This window comes from Nycticebus coucang, chromosome 15 (genome assembly GCF_027406575.1).
Source record: "Nycticebus coucang isolate mNycCou1 chromosome 15, mNycCou1.pri, whole genome shotgun sequence".
In the NCBI taxonomy this organism is placed as follows: domain Eukaryota; kingdom Metazoa; phylum Chordata; class Mammalia; order Primates; family Lorisidae; genus Nycticebus; species Nycticebus coucang.
The window spans coordinates 10,516,332-10,538,195 of record NC_069794.1 but is presented as its reverse complement, the minus strand read 5'-3'; the positions used below and the strand labels follow the sequence as shown (position 1 = coordinate 10,538,195).

Below are 21,864 nucleotides of genomic sequence, written 5' to 3'. Positions count from 1 at the left end.
CAGAGAGAGGGGAGGAAGGAGGGGAATGGGGGGGTCACAGTGTAGGGCACACCTCTCGGGGCAGGACACAATTACAAGAGGGACTTTACCAACAGCCACAATCAGTGTAACCTAATTCTTGGTGCCCTCAATGAATCCCAAACAATTAAAAAAAAATTCATATAAAGTATGTATTATCTAAATACCATAGTCTATTTTGGCTAAAGCCTCTCACCATTTGAAGAGATACCAGTATCAATTATAATGAGACAATATCCTAGAATTTCACAACTAAGTAGATAAACACATTGAAAAACATTTCCCTTTACATTGTTGTCATTTTTTAATTAAATAAAATTTAGAAGGCTTATCATCTTACATTAAAGACAAGAGATGGTCTCGTTTATTTTGAAAATAATTATTTTCACAATAACATTATAAATAATGGAATAATTAACAAAAATACAAAAGTTTTGGGCTAACTGCAAAACTACCCTAATTTAATAATTATAGCAATTTGAAATATAAAATGGAACTTGCAATTGATTATGACAACCTCAGGGTAGGAGCGGATGGCACACAGTGTTGGGTGCCTCTGAAATCTTATGGTAGGAAGTGTCAAAGGATTTCCTCAGCAGAGAGTTGGCCATGAAATGGCAACTATTTTCTCAGTAGATGTAAACTGAACTCAATCCATGAATATAAATTCAGCCAAAACAAATCATCTTATTTAACCTTAATTATATTCTACACAACCTGACATAATTTACACTTTATTTATTGCCCCACCTTTGATTTATTGCACCACTGCTGGGTTGACCATTTTCAACAACCTATAGCAAATATAGAATGTTGAAATCATAGCAATTAAGCCACAGGAGGAAAAAATGCACAAAAAACAAACACACTTTGTCTCTCACATCGTTTAATTTACCAACTCAGTAATGTTCTCATAAAATTGCTCACTTAAACACCTTATTTACAAAACACTGTTTTTTAAAAATTATTTTTAAAGTAGATATGTCGATTTAGAAGGACTTAATTTTCTCTAACCTTAATACAACTAATAGATAATAAAACTCTGTCTACTTATCAAAAAGCCAGCAACAGGCATTATCAAAAGATGTGCAGGAAGACTCCCATGGACATGGCCTTAGAAAATCAGAAAGAAAAGAAAATAGTAAAAAAAGTAAAAGTATGATATTTTAGAGAAAAAAGACCTCTTTAAACTGTAAAAATAACCACATAGTCCTTGTATTATGGGCACATGTTAATGACTGTGAAATAGTAGCATGAGAAATGGTGGTCTTTTGATTACTATTTGCCGTTGATTATTTCCTGAGAGTGTGAACAGTCCTTGCATTACATACTATGTGTAAAAAGAAAGTACTTTTCCTAGGATAACTGATGAATTTCACTATCACACTGGAGCAAAGCAGATTTCTTTATTTAAGGTGTATATTCATTTCTACTTTTTCTATTATAGATTAACTTGGAAATATATTTTAAGTAGCTCATTTGTAATTCCTTATTTCTTATGACAGCCTGTAATTTATATTAGGTGAGGTGTGTTAGTGAGAAACCCACACAGCTACTGATTAAACATGCATGTTCCATACTACCATGGTTCTTATGATCATGCCCCCACCCCCCAAAATGTAAATTTCAAGCAACAATAGCATTAGTTACCCTAAAGATTTGGAAAGGTTGTGCCCTGCAAACAATCAAGGTTCTCGTTTGATTTTAAAATTCATCCTAAAATGTAACACTTTAAGATAAAATAATCATTTCACATAATCACACTCAGTTTCTATTTTAGTTTTCCTTTTTTTGTTTTAGATTCCAGATAATAAAATTACTTGTAAACTGTTGATTTCCTTGTGTATTCTTCTTTCTTTGACTAAACTAACATATATTCTAAATATCTATGTTCCTATATTAATAAGCCTTACAATAAGGTTATTATATTCTTGCATTCTTGTAAATAGTCCACAACTATGTAATCAACCTCTCATCCCTTAAAAAGAGATAAATTATATATATATTTATTTAGAGAAATAAAAACTACATAAAAAATTGAAAAGTATCTTTATTTCTAAAATCATCTATTTAGAGCACTGTGGCTCAAGGACAGCTTTCTTAGCTTTGGACCTGTTGATGTTTCTTATTTCACTCCAGTTCAAGGGCAATGATGAGCAGCAGGCCATGGCAAACAGTCTCTCAAGGTTAGAAAGCCTCTGAAGACGCAGAAAACACAGACTTTGCTTTGAAACTACAATCAACTAGACATGTGTGCTGAATTAATTATTATCTGGTATAAACAACAACAGTGAGGCACAAAATGCCATGAGAGGATCATTTTTAATTCCTTCTAAAAAAATGTTTTTCTTATTTTTTAAACAACAGAGATTGTTATTGAGATTATCTTGAATTCTACGGAATGCAGAGAGATTCTCAGAGGTGACATCATTTTCTCCAAGCTTTTAGATATGAAGAGAATTTCAACAGGTGAAGACAGAAGTGGGGAGAAGATTCCAGGTACATAATAAGTCAAACGAAAGCATGGGGATTTGGAAGACATGGCAAATCTGGGGACATTGAATTGTCATTGGAATCTATGAAGGTAGCCAAAGAGCAGGTGGGGTGAATGCAGAAAGGTGGGGTACAGTCTTAGTGCTCACCTTACTATTAATAGGAGTAGCCAGGCTGCAAATTTCTGTCCTTCAGAAGAGCAAGTAAACTGGTGTAAGAAACATCCTTCTTTGGGGGTAAGAGTGATGGGGGAAGATGAGGGGTGTAATGTAATGTACACCTTACATTAAATAAATTACTACTTAATACAAGACGAAAAAGGAAACGTCTACCTTTAAGAAAAGTATTATATTACCCTTCTCCAAAATATAAAATGTGGAGTTTTTTGATTTGGTTTTGTTTGTTTGCTTTTTTTTTTTTTTTTTCTGTTTGGACAATATAAAAAAAAAATTCTATGTGGAAGTATACTTAAAATGTTTACACCACTTTTTTCTTTAATCTCAGTGGGCTAAGATACCTTCCACCTTAAGAGTCTTTGCATACACATGGCTTCTTGTACCTTCTTATAAACCCTCTGCCTCCTCCTCACAGGTCAGCATCAACTTGTGAATCCTAGTGTGGCCAATCCCCAATCCCAGCCACCTCATTGAATAAGATCCCTCACCCCACCACTCTCATCCCTACAGTTCTCAACCTTGGCCCTCTTTGTGCTTTATACAACTTTGACATTTGTATTTTCTCATTACTTTGTTACTTTCCACACACAACTATATTCTACTCCGTGTTTATGAACCTCATCACACAGGAAAGTCAACTGTTCTCCTCCCTACAGTGTATCTAAAAATATGATACCTGCAACAAGGCCTAACAGACGGCAAGCATTCAATAATTGTCAAAGTAATGATTTTCAAATAGAAGGATAGATACAGCTGTCATACTTAAAAAGTTATATCTTTAAATTAACAGAATTTTTAAAATTTTCCTGGGGGCAATTCCTACCTGGGTAAATGTGTGGGGGGAAAAAGGTAAATAGGCTTGAACATGTTTCCCAAAATAATACTTAATTAACTGAATAATTATATAGTTATATATAATAGTATAGAATTATACCAAACATGTCAATATGTAATTTACATCATATAGTTTTAATATTTGTTTTGCTTAAAATAAGTAATAATCATAAATGAACTATTAGTTATATCTATGCTTTTATTTGCTGAAGAATATATTTCTTTAAAGATAAGAAAGGTAAGAAGAATGAACATGATTCTGATGAAATTCCCTTCTAATCTATCTTCTTTTCCATTTTCACACCAAAAATGAGGTATCCGAAGTGTGATCACATACAGTTTTCTTATTAATCTTTGAGGCAAATCTATCACTCCAAAGTCAGAGATCCCAAGAGTCAGGACTGAAAACCGAGAAATACACCACTAGGAAGCTTAGATACCTTTCTGTACTGGGAAAAAGTATACCCTCATCTTAAAATTCATCAAGTGTAAAGCAAACGCTGCTTCATCACCCAACATCGCAGAAAACATCTATCGTTAACACCTATAAAATAAACTATTGATTATATATTTAAAGAACATGAGTTTTAATCATTGCTGGTATCAAAATAAGCTTATTTCGAAGAGAATGTGTTTCCTTTAAGAAGACAGCAAATTTAAAGTTCTATGTGGCAAAAAAAAAAAAAACTGTTAATAGATCATCTTTTTGATGCCATAAAGGGAAAAGCAAACCATTCAAGTCATAAGAATGAGACAGTCTCAGAGTGAGGAGCGAGGAGAAGATTCCAGCAATGATGAAAACAGTCGAGCGAGTCTCCTAACACAAAGGTGGCCTGGACATATCTCCAGGCTAAAGTGGAAAAGTAAAATTCATTTTTTCTTACCAACTTCTGCCCTGGTCTGAAACTATCAATACCCTCAAGTTCTCCATCCAGAAGTTTCTTCTGTCACATTTATATAATTTTATTTCCCTTGGAACTTCCACTCTGATTTTCCTTAGCTGTTTGTCTTTTTAAGCTTAATACTAAGGGCAAGTACTCTCCAATTTCTTACTGTGACAATGAGCAACAGCCCTTTTGAAATGTTGAGAATTAGCCTTAAAAAAAAAAAAATAACTCTTTTGGCCATGAATTGGTTGCTGCGTGGACAAACAGCACCCAGCATCTGTTTCGACTCCCCGGCTTTGGAACAACAGGACATTTAAAATAAACACAGCTGGGCCCTGAGCATGTTAAGGTGCTGGACAAACATAGACTCCCATTAAGGTAAACATATTCCTCAGTGTTTCCGGTTGAGCCTACTTGCTTATGAAAAGCAAGCAATCCCCATCCCTCATCCCCCTCCTCCCCCCACGGAACACCTCCCCACCCTGGTCTCCAGACAACCAGCCTTAGCAACTGGACGTGGAGACCAGCAGAGAGAGACAAAAGCGCCCAGCTCCTCTCCCCTGCGGATCGCCTTCTCAGACCCTGACATTTTCCAGGCAGCAAAGGACGGTCCTGGTAGCCCTGAGTTGTGTGGATGTTGTGGTAAGGCGACGATTCTAGTTATCTTTAGGGAGTAACTGCTCATTTTGCTTCATGCAATTCGCTAGTTTTCTATTAAACCACATGTAAGGGATTTGAATCCTCCCCCTTTGTACTCCCCATTTACACTCACGATGACCCTCTCTCCACCCCAAGATTTGACTGAGGGGCTTCGAAGCGGTCAGTGCTGCTGGGCTAACCACCTGCTAGTAAATCTCAGGTGCACTAGCCCTTCATTCACAAGCACCTCTGCTCAATTCTGTTACATCAGCCCGGGCTGAGCGTATCTCGGGGACCACGGACGCTCAGCCAAGGTTCGGGAACCCAGGCGTTTTCCAGGAGCCCTGGGGGTGGGGGGGTGGGGGTGGCAGGTAAGGCGAGGTACACAGGAATTCCTGACACCCCGAATTAGACAGGGAGCAGTGCGCCCCCGGGGGGTAGCGGGAAGATCCTCCCCCAGCGGTCTAGAGTCGGATGCGGTCCTCCCAAAGCCAAGACGCCAGGAGCAGAAACATTTTCTGGGGCCCGGACAGCGCGGGACTCGGAGCACAACCCAGCCAGCGGGGAGTGGGCCAACTTGCCAGCTCTTGGCGGGGTTGAGTTGTCAATGGTTACAGGTTGCCTGAGAGCCTATTCCCAGATCCCCACAGATCGCAATCAGAGGGAGTTGAAGGCAGACCCGGGGGTGGGGGCTGGGGAGGAGTGGACACGAGGGACGGAGGGGGCAGGCGGGAGGAGAGCCTGGAGCAACTCCATCCAGGCGGGGACAGGGGAGACACCCGAAGCGCACCTCCCGGCAGTGACCCCCACAGACCTTGGCGCCGCAACCTTCGCTTCTTGAGGCCGAAGATGCGCACTTTGGAGAAGATATCCACCAGGTTGCCGTTGCAGAGCCCGCGGTTCTTGCTGGGGCTGCTCCGCCTCCTGCTGGCAGACGGCCGGTCCCAGTGCTGCTCCCGCGCCTGCCGCTTCTGGCGGATCAAGCCGCTGGCTATCGCCGCGGCCATGGTGGCCGAGAGAACGGGTCCAGAGAAGGCGGGGGACGGAGAAGGGGAGCTGGGGTCTGCGAGAGGAAGGAGGCGGCGCAGACCCTGGCGCGCCCTCTGTGAAGTGCAGGGGGGAGTCCAGCAGGGCCGGGGAGAGAGTGAGGGCGCTCAGTCCCAGCTAGGACCCATCGCCCTCTCCGTGGAGCGCGGGGCCAGGCGCGCAGATGCTCCCGGGGCGCAGAGGGACGAGCCCGGGGAGCCGTAGGTCGTGGCCGCTGTCACTTGTCTGTGTCCGAGTCCAAGGCTGGACCACTGCTGCGGGCTCTGTCGGTTACTGCTTGTCGCCGGAGCCCTCTCAGGGGTCGCCACCCTCTCTGGCGCTGCCTTCTTGCCCCGCTCGCCTCCCGGGCGGGAGGTACAGCCAGCCGCCTCCTTCCTGCGCACGGGCTGGAGGGCAGGTCCCGGCAGGGTCTCAGAGCGGCTGTGGTCCAGGGCACGCCGGGCAGCACTCAGAGCCGGGCTCCAGCTGCTCCCGGGCCGGCACCGCCGCCGGCGCCGCCCGCTCCAGCCTTCTGCCGGTGATTGTCAAGAGCTTTGGAAATCAGCATCTGGAGAGAGCAATCTTCTCCCCTGAGATCCCTAATCAAAGCGCTCCGTTCCCACCCCACTACACTCCCACCACCTAGGTGGTCTCTCTCCTATGTATCTCTTCAGAAAGAAAAGAAAGTACATATAATAATGATTAAAATGATAATAATAAAGAAAGCTCAAATGGATTGCAGGGGCGGGGTGCCAAGAAGCTGAGGCAAAGCAGGTGGACCTGGAGGAATGTCGGTGCGCTTTTTCTTAAATGAAACTCGCTGGTTTCTGAGGCTTCCACAGCTGAGGCTTCTTGGTCTTAACCCTACTTCAGTCCACAGAAACTCCCAGCAGCGGTTGAAGGGCGAGGTGGTTTCCACACTCCCTGCTAATCCCTTCAGCACCAAAGCCCCCCCACCTGGGGAGGCGGAGGGAGCGGGGGGAGGTCGGGAGGGAGGAGAGTGTGTCCGGTGGAGAGGAGGGAGCTGGCTCCACTGCTCACCTAGTCCACCCAAACTTGCTGGACCCTGCCTTCTGCGGCCAGGACCGGTGGGCTTATCTTCTCCAAAGGACAACGGGGAGCAAACAGGAGGAAATGGGGAGAGGGAGAGAAGACGTGGTAACGTGGTATGAAAGACCCGGTTCCCAAACCTGCTCCCCAGCACACGGAGGGGGAGATGACAGTCACGGTCGCCGCTCCAAACAGCAGCTGGATAGAAAAAACGCACGGAGAATACTGGGCAGAATTAGTGAGGGAAGAGAAGAAGGTGTCACAGTATTCCAGTGACAGCAAAAGCAGCTAGACTGAGGACACTCCAAATTGAGCTGTCGTCTTTTGGCGTCCCCGGGTAGCGCAGCTCTGTCGGGGAGCAAATCCGTGTGAACTGTCTGCAATTCAAATCCAGCAGCTGCTGCTCCCTGCCTTGGAGTTCCTGCCTGTGTCCCGACAGTATTCTGTTTTGGTTCACTGAAAACATGAGGGTCCAAGAGAAAGGGAGCGAGGAGAGGGCACACGGGGAAAAAAAAAGAAAAGGAGGTTGGGAGAGAGACACTTCACGCTGGCATGAGTACAGACGCGGTTTCTAGGATACACCCGGAGCCACGGACCGAGCGCAGCGCCTGCCCCCGGCTGCGGTCCCCCGCTCCCTTACGCTGCTTTGCCTACGATCGCAGGAAGGCGAAGAGAGAGACGAGCAAAACGAAGACTTCTGGCAATTCAGCCTGAAGGATGGGGGAAAGAAGACTCATTTGGTAATCAGGAGACTTGCAAAAATCTTCTCCAGTGACTGTTTTAGAGCTAGAAAGAGGGCAGGCAAAATACACAGGCGGCCCTGGGGGCAGTTCTGAGCCCAAACACACTTTCTCTTTGTCTCAAAAACAGGCAGGCAAGTACTACAAAGACTCACCACCAGGCAACTGGGAGAGGCGCAGCTGAGGGCGGGTTATCGGGAGGCTGGACGCCTTCTGCTCTACACAACTCATCCACAGCCTCTCCAAGGAAGCAGTTACTGCTAGCTGCTATTCATTATGTTTGCCCCATATTTACCAACAGGTCTCTTTGCGGGAGGAGAATGGAATCTGAGTGGAGGGTGGAGATTCGGATATAACGCAGATAGTATTGGATTTAGGAAGGTGTATATGGTATTTAATAAGAAAGAACCTATTTAATTGATCTCCACTTTTCTGTTTCATCCACAAAATAGCACAATTATTAAAATGGATATAGCATAGTTATTTTGCCAGAAATTTCCAATCCTGAATGGCCCCCTGAGATCGTAAAAGTGAAAGAAAGGAGCATGCGAATTATTTTGTTGTGCCTTCCCCACTTTATTTTCTGTTCTATATGTCTATATTCTTCAGTTTTTGGTGAGTGGGTATGTCTTTATGTTGTACCACCAGGCCTCTGCTCCAGAGGGAAGACCATCTATGGAGAGATGAAAGATCCTAACAAAATGGCCATTAAAGTGTGCCTGGTTTTCTTAAAAATTCACTGAAATAGGTCCCATTGAACATTGAGTCACTACTACTCCTGGATTCTGTTATTGGACAACGGCCATTTAGACATTTCAGAAGTTCTAGATTTGAATTTCTGGTAGGGGGTGAGGGAATCGGGGAGCAGAGATGGGGAAGAGGATGGGCTTCCATGTGCCACACCTCGGGGGGGCGGGACATGCACAATGATTAGAAGGACTTTACCCAACAAATGCAAACAGAGTAATACAATTCTTTGTACCCTCAATGAACCTGAATAAATCAATAAAAATATATATAAATATTTGAATTTTTGAATGACTTTGTGATTAAAGAGCACAGATTTACTTAAAGGTTTTAATAGTGATTTTCCTGAAGAAGTTAAATGTTAAGTACAGGGACCACTCAGATCTAGTACAACTTTCCCAACTAACAACATACCCAGATTGTGTATTCAGTGTACTCAATACTAATAGGCAACCAGTAGATGAACAACTACATGCCCACGGGACAGAAAACAACCACAATCCAGTGAGGGGGGCGGGGGAAGAGGGAGGGAACAGGTAAGCCCTCACCTAATGGACATAATGCAGGGGTAGATGGCACACTCCCTGGGTCAAGGGCTCAACTGCAACTTGGACTTTACCTAACAAATGCAAACAATGTAACCCAATTGTTTGTACCCTTATATCAATCTGAAATTAAAAAAAAAAAAATTTTTTTTTAAATCTGATGTATGTAAAACTATATTACTTTGAAAAGAGTGAGATTAAGCTTCTTGTTATTATGGCTGTGTTAATTTTTATTTCCAGGCCTTTTCTTATCCTGGAGTCTTCACCCCATACCCTTGGATTGATGAAACCAGGGAGGTCCCTTTGGCCTCCCTCGGAGCCCTGCCTGCTTCACTCAGCGGCCTCCAGACAGGCGGGTTCAGCACCGCGGACAGGGACCTCGCCCAGCCTGACCTCTCCCAGCCCAAGCAAGTTCCGCCGTGAAAAGCGCTGGCACGGAGGATCTCTGATACTTTCCTTCCTCAAAAGCAGTTTCTTCCCCCCGCCCCCAGGTGGAAAGGAAATTAATCCTCACAGCTTCCACTGACATTAATGACACACCTCGGAGCACAAAGCTTTTCAACTTTTTTATAACGCAGAAATGCTCCTTTCTTAAGCATTTCGCCCTCTGGGCGGCACCTGGAGCCCGACTCCCGGGTCTCAGGACGTCTGCTGTCGGCTCCAACCGTGAACTTCAGGGTCCTCACGCGGTCATTTCTAGTCTATGCGGGTTCCGATTTTCAGGGAGCCTGGTGAGAGCCGCAGCATCATCAAGGTCTTTTACCTTAAGCCTTGCCTTTTCCTTACCTCTCCAAAACACTGTTTAGTTGTTTACAGATGGAGGTAAGTGAAAGAAAACGCAAGAGAGCCATCTGCTGTCTTAAGCTGTGATAAAGAGTGTGCAAAGCTACACTGAAAACCAGTTCAGAGCCCATGAACATGAACCCAAAGGTTCCTGCAATTCAGAACATAACTTCTCACTCATCAGAACCTCCTCGAATTTAATTTCCTCTGGGACTACACAGAGACAAAAACACCCAGTACTGCTCAGGTAGCCAGCTCCTAGGAGTGGGAACTCTGATTTCACAGGCTCTTGGTCCAGTTTTTTGACTCCGCCACTTCCTTGTTGTATCATGTCCTACAGTAAATCGCTTTAGGCTCTCTCACCACCAATTTCTTCAACTCTAAAAGGAGATGGTAGCAGAAATCCCTTTTCCACAGTCGTGAGAATGTAAAGGTCCTAGTACAAAGTCTGTCACATCCTTGGTGCTCGGCAAATGCCAGCTGTTACTATATTACCATCTTTCAGGTCACTCACTTCTGTCTTGTACATTATTTTTCAGTTCAACATCAAAATATATGCATTTCCATGTACCTATCCTCCCCTCTTAATGGATATGTGACACAACTTTAGATAATAATATCATAAATTATTTTAAGTTTTGGTGGAAGAAGTCCAGGTAAAAACCTTAGTCATTTCATTATTGACTAGGTTTGTAAACTTAGCCCTTAAGCCTATGTTCCCAACCACTGAAACTCATAAGAAAAACACTTCTCAGAGGTTATAATGAATACTTATGAGAAAATATTTCTAAAACCATATAATACCTTATAAACATCAGTTTGGAAGGTAATTAGCCACTATTTCATTGTGCTTGGAAATCTGTGTTTGGCTTTATGACTTTGCGTATGTTTTCTCCTCTGCCTAGAACAGCTTTATTGCTCCTGCTTCATACCCTCTGCTAATGTAAAACAGTGTCTACACTGAAGTTGGAGGAAATTGAAGTGTTTTTGAGCAATTCAGTTACCCTCCCTAAACCCCAGTTTCTTCTCCTGTAAAAGTGTCATAATAATACAATCATTTTGTTATGGGAATTAAATGAAAACATATATGAAAAACACTTAAGGTAGTGCAGATCATATAATGGGAATTTAATAAAAATAGCCAGAGCTATTGGTTACCACTTAATTCTTCATTACTCATGTTTTCATTTATTCAATGATCAGGTCTTTATTGAGTGTCTTCAATGTACGTGTCAAAACCTCAAACATTAATTAAAAAAAAAAAAGCCAATCTAGGCAACGTAGTGAGATCCTATCTTTAAATTACTGGGGTGTAGTGGTGTGCACCTGTAGGCCTAGCTACTTGGGAGGCTGAAGTAGGAGTTTGAGGTTCTGGTGAGCTATGATCATGCTACAGCACCCCTGCCTGGGAGACAGAGCAAGACCCCATTTTAAGAAAAATAAAAAATAAAGAGGGTTTTTGGCTATGCCTTCAGGAAGTTTCTAGTATTGTGTAGGTTTTAGCATAGGAATATTCTCTGGAAACCTTACCAGCTAACCCATCACCCAATTTAATGCTGAATCTAGCACCCCTTCTGAACACCTCTATAATGCCTCTATTAATGCTTAACACAGCCATGACTGAATTAGTCGTCTTCCTTTTAAACCTGTTTTTCTGATCTTCCTCATTTCTGGGATTGCAATTCCATTCCTTTCCTTCCTTAAGCCAAAATCTTTGGTATCATACTAATCCCATTTCTTTCTTTAATACCCTATATGTTGCTTATATTGCTTCAAGGTCTATTTATTCTTCAAAATATATCCAAAATACAATCACGCTCACCATCTCCCCTCTTACTTACCACCATTATCTTTTGAAACGCTCCCATAGTAACCTGAAAATCCTACATCTCAATAGAACCAGAGTGCTCAGAATAGCCTATAACACCCTATATATTTTGTGCCCACCTCTATCTCCATTTATCTTTTGACATCATGTCCATTCTTCTTCCTTCACTCTTCACTTGCTGTTCCTTAAACTACCTGGCACGCTTCTGCGGCAGGATGTCTTCCTTACTGTTCTATCTCGCTCTCACTTCCTTCAATTCTTGGCCCACTGGTTTGCTCACTTGTTTACTCACAAATCTATTTTAAATGACAAACCATAGACATAATAAATCCTTCTTGATTTTGCTTTAGGGTTCTATGTAGTGCTTGTCACTTTTAAAATGTCCCTATATTTTCCTTATTCATTTGGCCTATCTTCCTCTTTTAAAGTACAAGCCTGTAAGGATACAGATTTGGTCACCTTTGTTGAGTGCCACATTTCCAGTGCTTTAAATGATGCAATAAATATTTGTCTCGAGAGGATTAAGAAGTTGGATATATAGACAGACAGTTAATACCAAATAAGAAGAACAGAACAATCTCGTTTAGCCAATCTGTCAAGGATGAATTACCCCATGATGCTTGATCTCTTTAAGCACCATGACATCTAAAATTCTATCTGGATTACACACAATCTCAACTCCATAAATAGCATGTACACAGAGTACTTTAGCCTTTGCTTGATGGCTCAGGCCCAACCTAACATGACATGTAGTTTGAGTTCTGAATTCCCACAGTGATACCTTTGGGACTTACTGCAGCCTGTGAGATTGATTCCAGTCGAATCAGAAAGAACTTTACTACTGATCTTTGTTCTTCAGTCCTCCCACCTGCAACACACATACACACACCATTTTTTCTCTTTGGCTTTCAGGTTACCCATTGACAAATTGACATAAAGTCCCTTTGTAAGTTCGCTACATCTAATCCATCACAGAATTGGAAATAAGATTTGTTAATTCTATTTGTTAGAATTTCTATTAACACAAGAGTGAATTAATTTCTAAGTGAGGAGTCTGTAAACCAGAAACAGCCTTATGGGTATTGATTTCCTCTCTTTCTCCTGCCCTCTGTGTTTTTAATATGGTCTAGGTCATTTTGTTGCATAGACTGATTGAGTTCCAAATAGATAAGTTGTTGTATGATTTGCTGTAAAAAGTGCATGATTTTTGTTTTTATTTCTGCTTCAAATAAAAACTCTTAAGAGTATTTTGTACTTGATGTCTATATCAAATGTTACCACTTATTATTTTTCACAAAGTAGCTACCTGCCTATTTTCTTTCGTTTCTGCCATTGCCAAAGCCAGTATTTCACCTTCCCAACAGGTCCTCATGTTTAAGCTATATCATTCTATGGATTATAATCATTCTATGGATTATAATAATAATACCAATTTTAGAGGTATTCATTCATAAAAAGTGTTTGTATCTTAGAATCAATGAAATGTGTTGTGTATTTAATCATTTTCACAAAAATGAATGACTCACTCCATTTTGTCACATGGTTTCCTTTGTGAATCAATCACTTTTGAAAATTTTGAACATCTTCGAAGTTAAAGGTAAAATGTCAGGTCCAATATTATTTTTCCACAATTTAGTTTTTATAAACTAATTTCGGGTAAGCTTGAGTAGAGTTAAAGAGGCTATATTGGCATTTGCTTTCAACTTCTATTTTGAATAAATGGGTTCTATTTGAAAATGCAGATGATACTTCTGAAAAAGTGATCAATATTGATATTCCTTCTCATTTTTTTACCACTTGAAGAATATAAAAATTTAATGTCAACATGCACTTGAGACAAATTTTCAATTCATTAATAAAGATTGAATGCCTATTCACTTACTATGGCTCAAGTTCAAAATCACATTATTTCTTTGATAGTATTATTGATCTTACATAGATACAAAGGGTAGTTTAAATAAATATTAAAGTATTTTAAATTAGAATTTTAAGAACTAAGTGATAGCATTCATGTTATAATAGTCTTGTTAGTTAATTTTGCTATATACTTATTTCTAGTAGGCAACAGATTTTCTATCTATTAAAAGAACTGGGAAGAAATTTTATTGTTAGTTAATATTTCGATTCAGTAAAGAAAAAGTGGAAACTATTGATGCAAAAATCTTATGAACATTCTTTTCTATAGGTTCAATATCAGATTGATACTAACAGATGGTTTAGCTTTATAAATTTAGTAAATTTTTTAAATCTCACAAATAAATTGGAAAAAATATGCTTAGTGGCTTCCAGCCTTCTGTATTAAAGTAAATCCAAACGTGCATAGCATTCATTTCAGAACTGTGAATATTAGCTTATATTTCGTCATGCTGAATTAGTGGGGGATTATAGTATCAGGAATTTTAATGATAGATTAATGGATTTTTAAAAAAACATTAGTGAATATTTCAACCAAACTACTCACTTTCTATGAAAGTTTGAGGGAAAAAACATTCATTTATAACCTAATACACATATAATTTTATTTATATTTAACATTATAACCAATTTCTATTCAATGATCTCTAGAATGGCTACATTCTTAGGAATTAAGTTCTCTGCATTTAGCATACATGGGTTAAACACATATGTAAACATGCATTTCTGCACATACCCACATATGCATGCATGTATGCAAAAACCAACTAAATTCCTTATGCTGTCAAAAAAGAAAGAAAGAAAGAAAGAAATGATTTGCAAATTTCCAGTTTATGACTCTTAGAAACTTGTTTTCATTACCCTTAAAGAGTTTAGGCACCATCTCTCTACATTTACTTTTGGAATTTTTCTGCACAAAAGCTAAATAGAAATTAATAATCAATTAAAGTACATGTTTATACACTCTAGAGTAAATATATGTAGAGTATATTTTTCAATCATAGCTGTTAAGGCTATGCTTCTCTTAATTTATAAAACATCTAAATGATATACATAATGATAGCTTGTGAAGAACTTTACGTTTTAGTGACGTGGGTACCATGATCCCTATTTTGTAGAAGAGAGAAATCAGCCTCAGAGCTAAATAAGCACCAGAGTTACACTGCTCTTAAGAGTTAACCAGCTCTTAAGCTTAAACTTTTGTTACCATACCATCTGCCACCCAGCAGTCACCAGTTTGAAATGTAACTCTCTGTTACAGCATTATGTGTAAAACAGGGATACTTACAGGAGAAGCAAGGACTCCCAGCAGCTTCATGGATGGGTCAGGATTATCTGTGATTTCCTTGATAAGGGAGGGAGGGTATTCATTTTGATAACACCTGGTTCAGAGTTTTCCTTCAATTGGTAAAGAATGTGACCAAAGCAAGACTGAGAACTCACAACTAACCGGAGGCAAAGACGGAATGAGCACACAACACTCTACACTGTGTTTCCTAACTATGAAAGTAACTTGTTCACCTCAAGAAAATGAAACATAAAAATAAAGAATAAAGAGCGGTGCCTGTGGCTTAAAGGATTAGGGCACTGGCCCCATATACTGGACATGGTGGGTTCAAACCCAGCCCTGGCAAAATAAAATAAAATAAAATAAAAATAATAATAATAAACAAGTAAATAAAAAATAAAGAATAAATAAAAATTACCTTTATTACCCACACTTAAACTTTTTGGAGTATTTTCCCACTTAAAAAATAATTTTACATAAAAATTTACATATTTTGGCACATTTTAATGATAAGAAGGTACAATTTAGGTAAGGCAAAAAGGATGCACTTTAATTACATAGGTTCAAAGTCTATCAGTGACTACTATATTCTACATGTCTCCAAAAACTTTCTACAGCTATGAGATTATCTCCTCCTATGTCATATTCTATTTCTGGAATCCACCCTTACCTGAGCATGCAGGTTTCAGGATGTCTGCAGCTAAATATCAGAAGTCTTAGGGTCTTGGCAAAGTTGTGGTTAATCTGCCTGTGATCTTGCAATCTAGTTCCAGAAGATGAAGGTGAACGTCATTTCCAAAGCGCAGGCATGTGGGCTTCATTGATGCCTTATTCCAACCCTAGTTCCTACTTTGTACAGAAGCACTGAAAAAACTAATCCTAAATTATTTCCTTGAGGTTTTCTCAGCAACTTACTATGCAAGTTTTTATTGCTCCTGTTACAAATTACCACAAACTCAGCTGCATTACAAAAAACAGTCAGGAAGGTATCTGTAGAGACTTTGGGAAGAACTCATTTCCTTGCGTTTTTATCTTCAAGAAGCCACCAGCATTCCATGGCTCATGGACCCTCCCTTGTCAGGGCAACCTCTTGCTTCCATTGTAACCTCTTCTGACTGACTATCCTGCCTCCCTCTTGTAAGGACCCAAGTGGTTTCGTGGGATTCACTCAGATAATCCAGGATAATGTCCCCCATCTCAGTATCTTCCATTTTATGGCATCTGCAAAGTCTCTTTTGCCAAGTAAATGGACACATTCACTAGTTGCATTGAACAGTCACCCACCCCACCCCACTACAACAGGCAGAATAACTGCTCTAGAATGCCAGTTTTTAAATTAGAGTCCTGTTTCCTACTAATATAATTTTTTAACACCAGCTGTTTATTTGATTGAATATTGCCTGCTTTACTCCCTGCTCTGAATGATGTGTTATTTGCTGAACCTCTCTAATACCACCTGCTTACCTGAATTTGTTATGACTTTAATTATTGCATCTTTCAGGGAAAAAAAAAAGTACAATTCTCAGCAATTGCATAAGCAGCCATTATGCTCCCGTGTGGATTGTGACAATGTATTTTCTGAGCCCCACACAAACCCATAAAAAATTTAATTTCTTGAGTTTATAACATTCCTTTCATGACATTTAAGGCCATAGCATCCAGCTAAATAAAACCAAGGCTATGCATGTGATGCTCTACAAAATGAGATTTGGGGCCTAAGGCTATCACCAAATGAAGGAAATAGATTCTGAAAGTCTTTTTCCTCATTCCATTTTCATTTTTATGTAGCTATAGGGGTAGTAGATAATTGCTCTTTCCTTTTAGAAATTTAGACTAGCTCCTTAGGTACGAATTTGCTTTAACTGTCTAGTTTGACACTGGCTCCAAGCAAAAGGTATCACTCACGTGAAAGATGTTTAAAGGAATCAGAAATATTTCTCAGAGTTTTATGTGGATGGAGAAAGAAAAACCTCAAAAAAATTGAATAATTTCAGGGAGAATACCATGACAATTTTTAAGCAAGCAGATTCTAGAGCCCCAGGAGAAACCCCATTCCCTAAATTTTTCTTTACTCACTCTTTGGCCCTTTCATCCTTTTTTTTTTTTTTTTTTTGTGATTTTTTTGGCCGGGGCTGGGTTTGAACCCACCACCTCCGGCATATGGGACCTGCGCCCTACTCCTTGAGCCACAGGCGCCGCCCCCTTTCATCCATTTGGTGCTGTTATTCCCTTTACCTTCCTCTGAGTCCCCACAGAGATGTGAAACTGGCTTCCAGAGATGAGCACATCCACATGGTTAAAAGAAGTCTTTGCCTGTGAGTCAAGAATATGGCAGGGCACAGTGGCTCAGGCCAGTAATCCTGGGACTCTGAGAGGCTGAGGTGGGAAGATCCCTTGAACTTAGGAGTTCTGATAGCATACTGAGCAAAACCCATCTGTTAGAAAAAGTTAGAAAAATTAGCAGGCATCAAGGAGGGCGCTTGTAGTCCTAGCTACTCAGGAGGCTGAGGCTGGAGGCTCACTTACGCCCAGGAGTTTGAGGTTGCTGCAAGCTATGATGACATCACTGCACCCTACCTGGGGTGACAGAGCAAGACTCTGTTTCAAAAAAATAAAATAGTAGTCATTCCACTTTGTATGTTTTCTTGTACATATATCTTATATATACGTATATTTTATATTATATATACATATAGCACAAAGACATATCAGCAAATAGATCTCTATCCAGCAAGCAAGAATAAACTGTCCAAACAGAATGTTTTCCTCAAGACACTTAATGCAGTCAGCTGTGCTAAGGAGAAGATGGGGCTGGCCCTGCTCAAGGGCTTATGTTCATTCCTCCATGAAATGGGCTTAGTGATCCTCTCAAGAGTTTTAGTTCTAGCAGGACAAGTCTCAGATTAGTTTATATCGGGGATTTGGGACTCCAAACAGGAGACAGAAATTTAACATATTTTTACACCATAAAATTTAGAATTTAGCTGTTGGTGACTTGCTACAAGAGTCAGAACAGACACTGAGATGCAAATGTCCTATTTCTCAGCACTTTGTTGTGGCTTCCTTGACTGTGAAATGCCCCCACATGGCCCCTCTGAAGAGCCATTCTACCCAGCTTAGCAAATGTCCGCGCACCAGCTCCCAGCTTCCCTGCCTCTCTGGGGATCCTCTCTTTGGGTCCCAAACCCTCCTGCTCTCCCCACCAGAGTCCACGAACATAAGGACTTGACCTCCCTAGAGCCCTAGCACTGTGCCTAAGGCCCCCGAGTCCTCAGTCTGTGTTTCTTAAAGGGAGGAAGAGAACAAGATGAAGGGGTCCAGGGCTTAGACTGCTGGTCTCTTTAATTCTATACTCAGTGATAAGACCCAGGTGCCCTTGGCCCTATTTCCCTCTCTTGTCCCAGGTAAGACTCTAACTTTTCAAATAACTCAAAACATAATAACTGCTCTAAAAAAGGCTACTCTTATGCTCCTTTTACCCCTAAAAGAGGACTGGGGTGAGGGGCTTGTGGAGGTCTTGAGACCAGCACCAGTAGGATCCTGCGTGTGGGATGTGGAGGGGAGTAGAGACAACATTGGCAGTGGATTTTCCTATGCAAAAGAAAAGGGAAAACATCCAGCCTAAGGTAAGCACTCTGCTTCACTGATAATGAGCTTAAAAATAAAATCATATTTCCATACATATTTATCAGTATAATTGATGTTTTCTTGTTTTAATTATTGAAAATTAATGAAAACTGAAAATCTTATAATTAAAACATTTTAAAATTGCTTGTGTCTATATAGACATGTCTATAGTTTTCACCCATCTCAAGAACAGGGAAAGTCACTATGTACTTTATTTCTCCATTTTAATCACGTATGGCCATGAACTAAAAGCTTAATTTGATGTATTATATTATTTTGTCTATTTTTAAAAATTATAATGAAAAGTGACTTTAGAAATGACCAAATCTAATAATCCTATTTTCCTGAGCATTAAACTCAGGCCCACAGAGGTTAAGTAATTTGCTAAACTCATGGCTGACAAGCAGCAGCCTCAGGCCTGAATTCCATCCTCAGATGATGTCCTTGCAAGGGTCCTCTCTGCCACACCTCTGCACTTCTCAGTCCCCCTTGGCTGCCCTGGAGGAGAGTGGCCATTACGTCTCTCCAGAGCATTCCTGGAGCAGAGCCGTACTCTCTCCATCCCTGCGAAGCTCGGCACATTATGCTTTCTGTGCCGATATATACTCCATTCTTAAGGAATGCGAGTTGGTGACGAATTACTTATCTGATTATCCATACAACAGGCCTCCCTTAATGAATATATTCATCAACAATATAATTTGCATAAAGGCTTATATCTTGGTTTACATGATCAACTTTCATTCATTCATCATTTATTGACTCACTCATCAAATCTACTGTGCACTAACTCTCGGCCACTGCGGGTGACTGAGGGCGCAGACATCTGCCCTGGAGCAGCTCAGAGTACAGTGGGGAGGACAGCTGCGTGTGTGCGTGGGCTACGTGTATGTGTGGGGCTACATGTGTGCATGGCGCTACATGTGTGCGTGGGCCTACCTGTGTGTGTGGGCTACGTGTGTGCATGGGCCTACTTGTGTGCATGGGCTACATGTGTGCGTGGGCCTACGTGTATGCGTGGGCTACGTGTGTGCGTGGGCTTACGTGTGTTGGCTGCTGCGTGGGAAGCACGTGCGAGAACCCTGGGCAAGTCAGCTCTTCCTGGTGTGGGTCAGGAAAGGTGCTGTGGAAACAGTGACAGTTGGAGCTAAGATTTAAAGGATGGGGGACAGTCACCAAGTCAACGAGGGGGCCATGGGGATTCCAGGCAGGCAATGTTGAATGAGGGGAAACCCCCAGCAATGGCACACTTTTGGTGACACACTAAATAAGTGGGAGCAGTTTTGTAGACCAAGAGCACCTGATCTGTGTTGGGGAGACCAACACAAAGACCTCAGTCAGGGACCAAATTAAGAGTTATGTGTGTCATTGGGAAAATTTGCACCAGCTGTAGAACCAGCTGAGCTAAAAAACATTAAATAATAATTGATGAAGAATTGTTTTCCATATAGGTTTGCAGTATGGCCCACTTACTCACCTGGGTGTTTCATGTCACTGACTATTTTCAGATTGACCTTTTCTCATACTTTTGCATTAATATGTGAGATATGGTCCTGGAAGATGAACGTAAGATGTATTTCTATATACATGTGTGGCCTACATGCCATTAAATATGCACATAGGCATATGCCAAAGGAAATAGAAACCGTTTTCAATGGGTTATAGTTCTTCATATTTTTTATTCTTTGTATTTCTCTTGGATTTTTTACATGCATGCAATTTTTTTATGCATGTGTTACCTTCATAGTCATAAAGGGTTGACTTTACTTATAATAGATGTTAGTTCAGGAAAGGTGGAAGGAGGACAGCACATGTAAAGGAGGGGCTTTTTGTTTAGCCGAGGAGTGAGTTGTAGAAAGCTTTTCTTCTAAATTTTAAACAGCCTTATTTTACTGCTTTTAATGTGAGAGCACATTCTGTGTAGACAATATCAAAAACCTTGCATGTAGGATTCTAAAACATCAAAAATTTTTCCTTGCCTTTTATGTTTTCAGAGACCTAAAGTAGTAAAATAGATTGTTCAAAAAAAACAACAAAAATAATAACAAGATTTCAGTCTTTGAGACACCCTTCAATATGGATTTTGAGAGATATGAGTAATGTAATTCATGGTTGGAGAGTATTTACAATGTCTCATGTCAGTAAGAGTAAAATTAATTTCCTGGGATAAAATATTGCCTTCTTTCTAGTCACACCTTGGTTCCTGGGTGAATATTCTCCATTTTATTTACAGCTGTCCCCATATCCAAGTATTAATGCTGTATTGATAAATTCAGAAATAAATCTTTGTCACTGGGATACTCAGTCTTCATCATGTGTGGTCACACAATCATTTGGTGATTTTCTTTTGACCCTACAGAAACTAGCCTGCAAAATTTTCTCCATCAAAATTTCTGGGCCAGTTGGTATCAAAAGTTCAATTTCATTTTCGTCTAGAAGTAAATTATTTTCTGTTATAACAGTACTTGGATATCATTGTAGGTTACACGCACACAAACACACACGCACTCTCTTAAACTGATACTGCTAAACCTTCTGGTCTGTCAAGGAAAATAAAAATGATTGCTTCCATGCAGAACTCCAGAGGCTAGTTTGCCAAATTCACAATTATTCTTCTGTTCAAAATTTTTGTAGGAAGAGCCTCATAATTATCTAGTCCTACTTTGTTCTAAAAACGCTAAGAACTGGACGTCTGATTTCCACTTAAACATTCCAATGGTTCAGAACCAAAAGAATTATTTATACCTCTCCTTCTTCAGATGGTTTGATTTTTAGAATGCCTTTCCTAGGATTGGGCCCACACCTGGTTTTCTAAAATGTGCAGTCATCTTTTAACTTACATTGCTCATTGGAACAAAATACTTAGCCATCTTCCACATAATAGTCTTGAGATATTTTATTACAAAACATACCCCCTCTAATTATTTCTGTCCCTCTAGTTTTGGGACATTGCGATGGCACTGACCTAGGCATATTGCTGAGGTCACACAAAACCTGTAGGTTCTGCTCACCTTCTCTGCCCTTGCTTGTCCTTGGCTCCCAGGCCCTCACCTTCACCCTCACGTTGTCTGGGTTCCAACACTTCACTCTATTCTGTCTCTTGGGTTTTTTTTTTCCTGGTAATTTAGTTCACAGTTTGCATTCACTTTCCTTGGCACTTTTTCGGAATACACATTTTGATGGTCTCTTCAGTCGCCAATACTAAGAGACTTCAAAATGAGGCTGCAATGAGCTCCATTCTCTTAAAACCCCGGCCTGGCTGCTCCTCT

At 40.7% G+C, this 21,864-nt stretch overlaps 1 protein-coding gene across 2 annotated transcripts in view; it reads right to left on the bottom strand.

The window, feature by feature from the left end:
• Positions 1-21,864, bottom strand: part of FGF14 (fibroblast growth factor 14) — a 675,946-nt gene that overhangs the window by 199,613 nt on the left and 454,469 nt on the right. Inside the window, exon 1 of one of the 2 annotated variants that reach the window (XM_053563373.1) lies at positions 5,862-6,078. The exons of the other annotated variant lie outside the window; for it this stretch is intronic. Coding sequence (XP_053419348.1) covers positions 5,862-6,054 — 193 coding nt within the window. The 5' untranslated portion in view covers positions 6,055-6,078. Of the gene's footprint in view, positions 1-5,861; positions 6,079-21,864 lie in introns of those variants that run through there. 2 annotated transcript variants of the gene reach the window in all.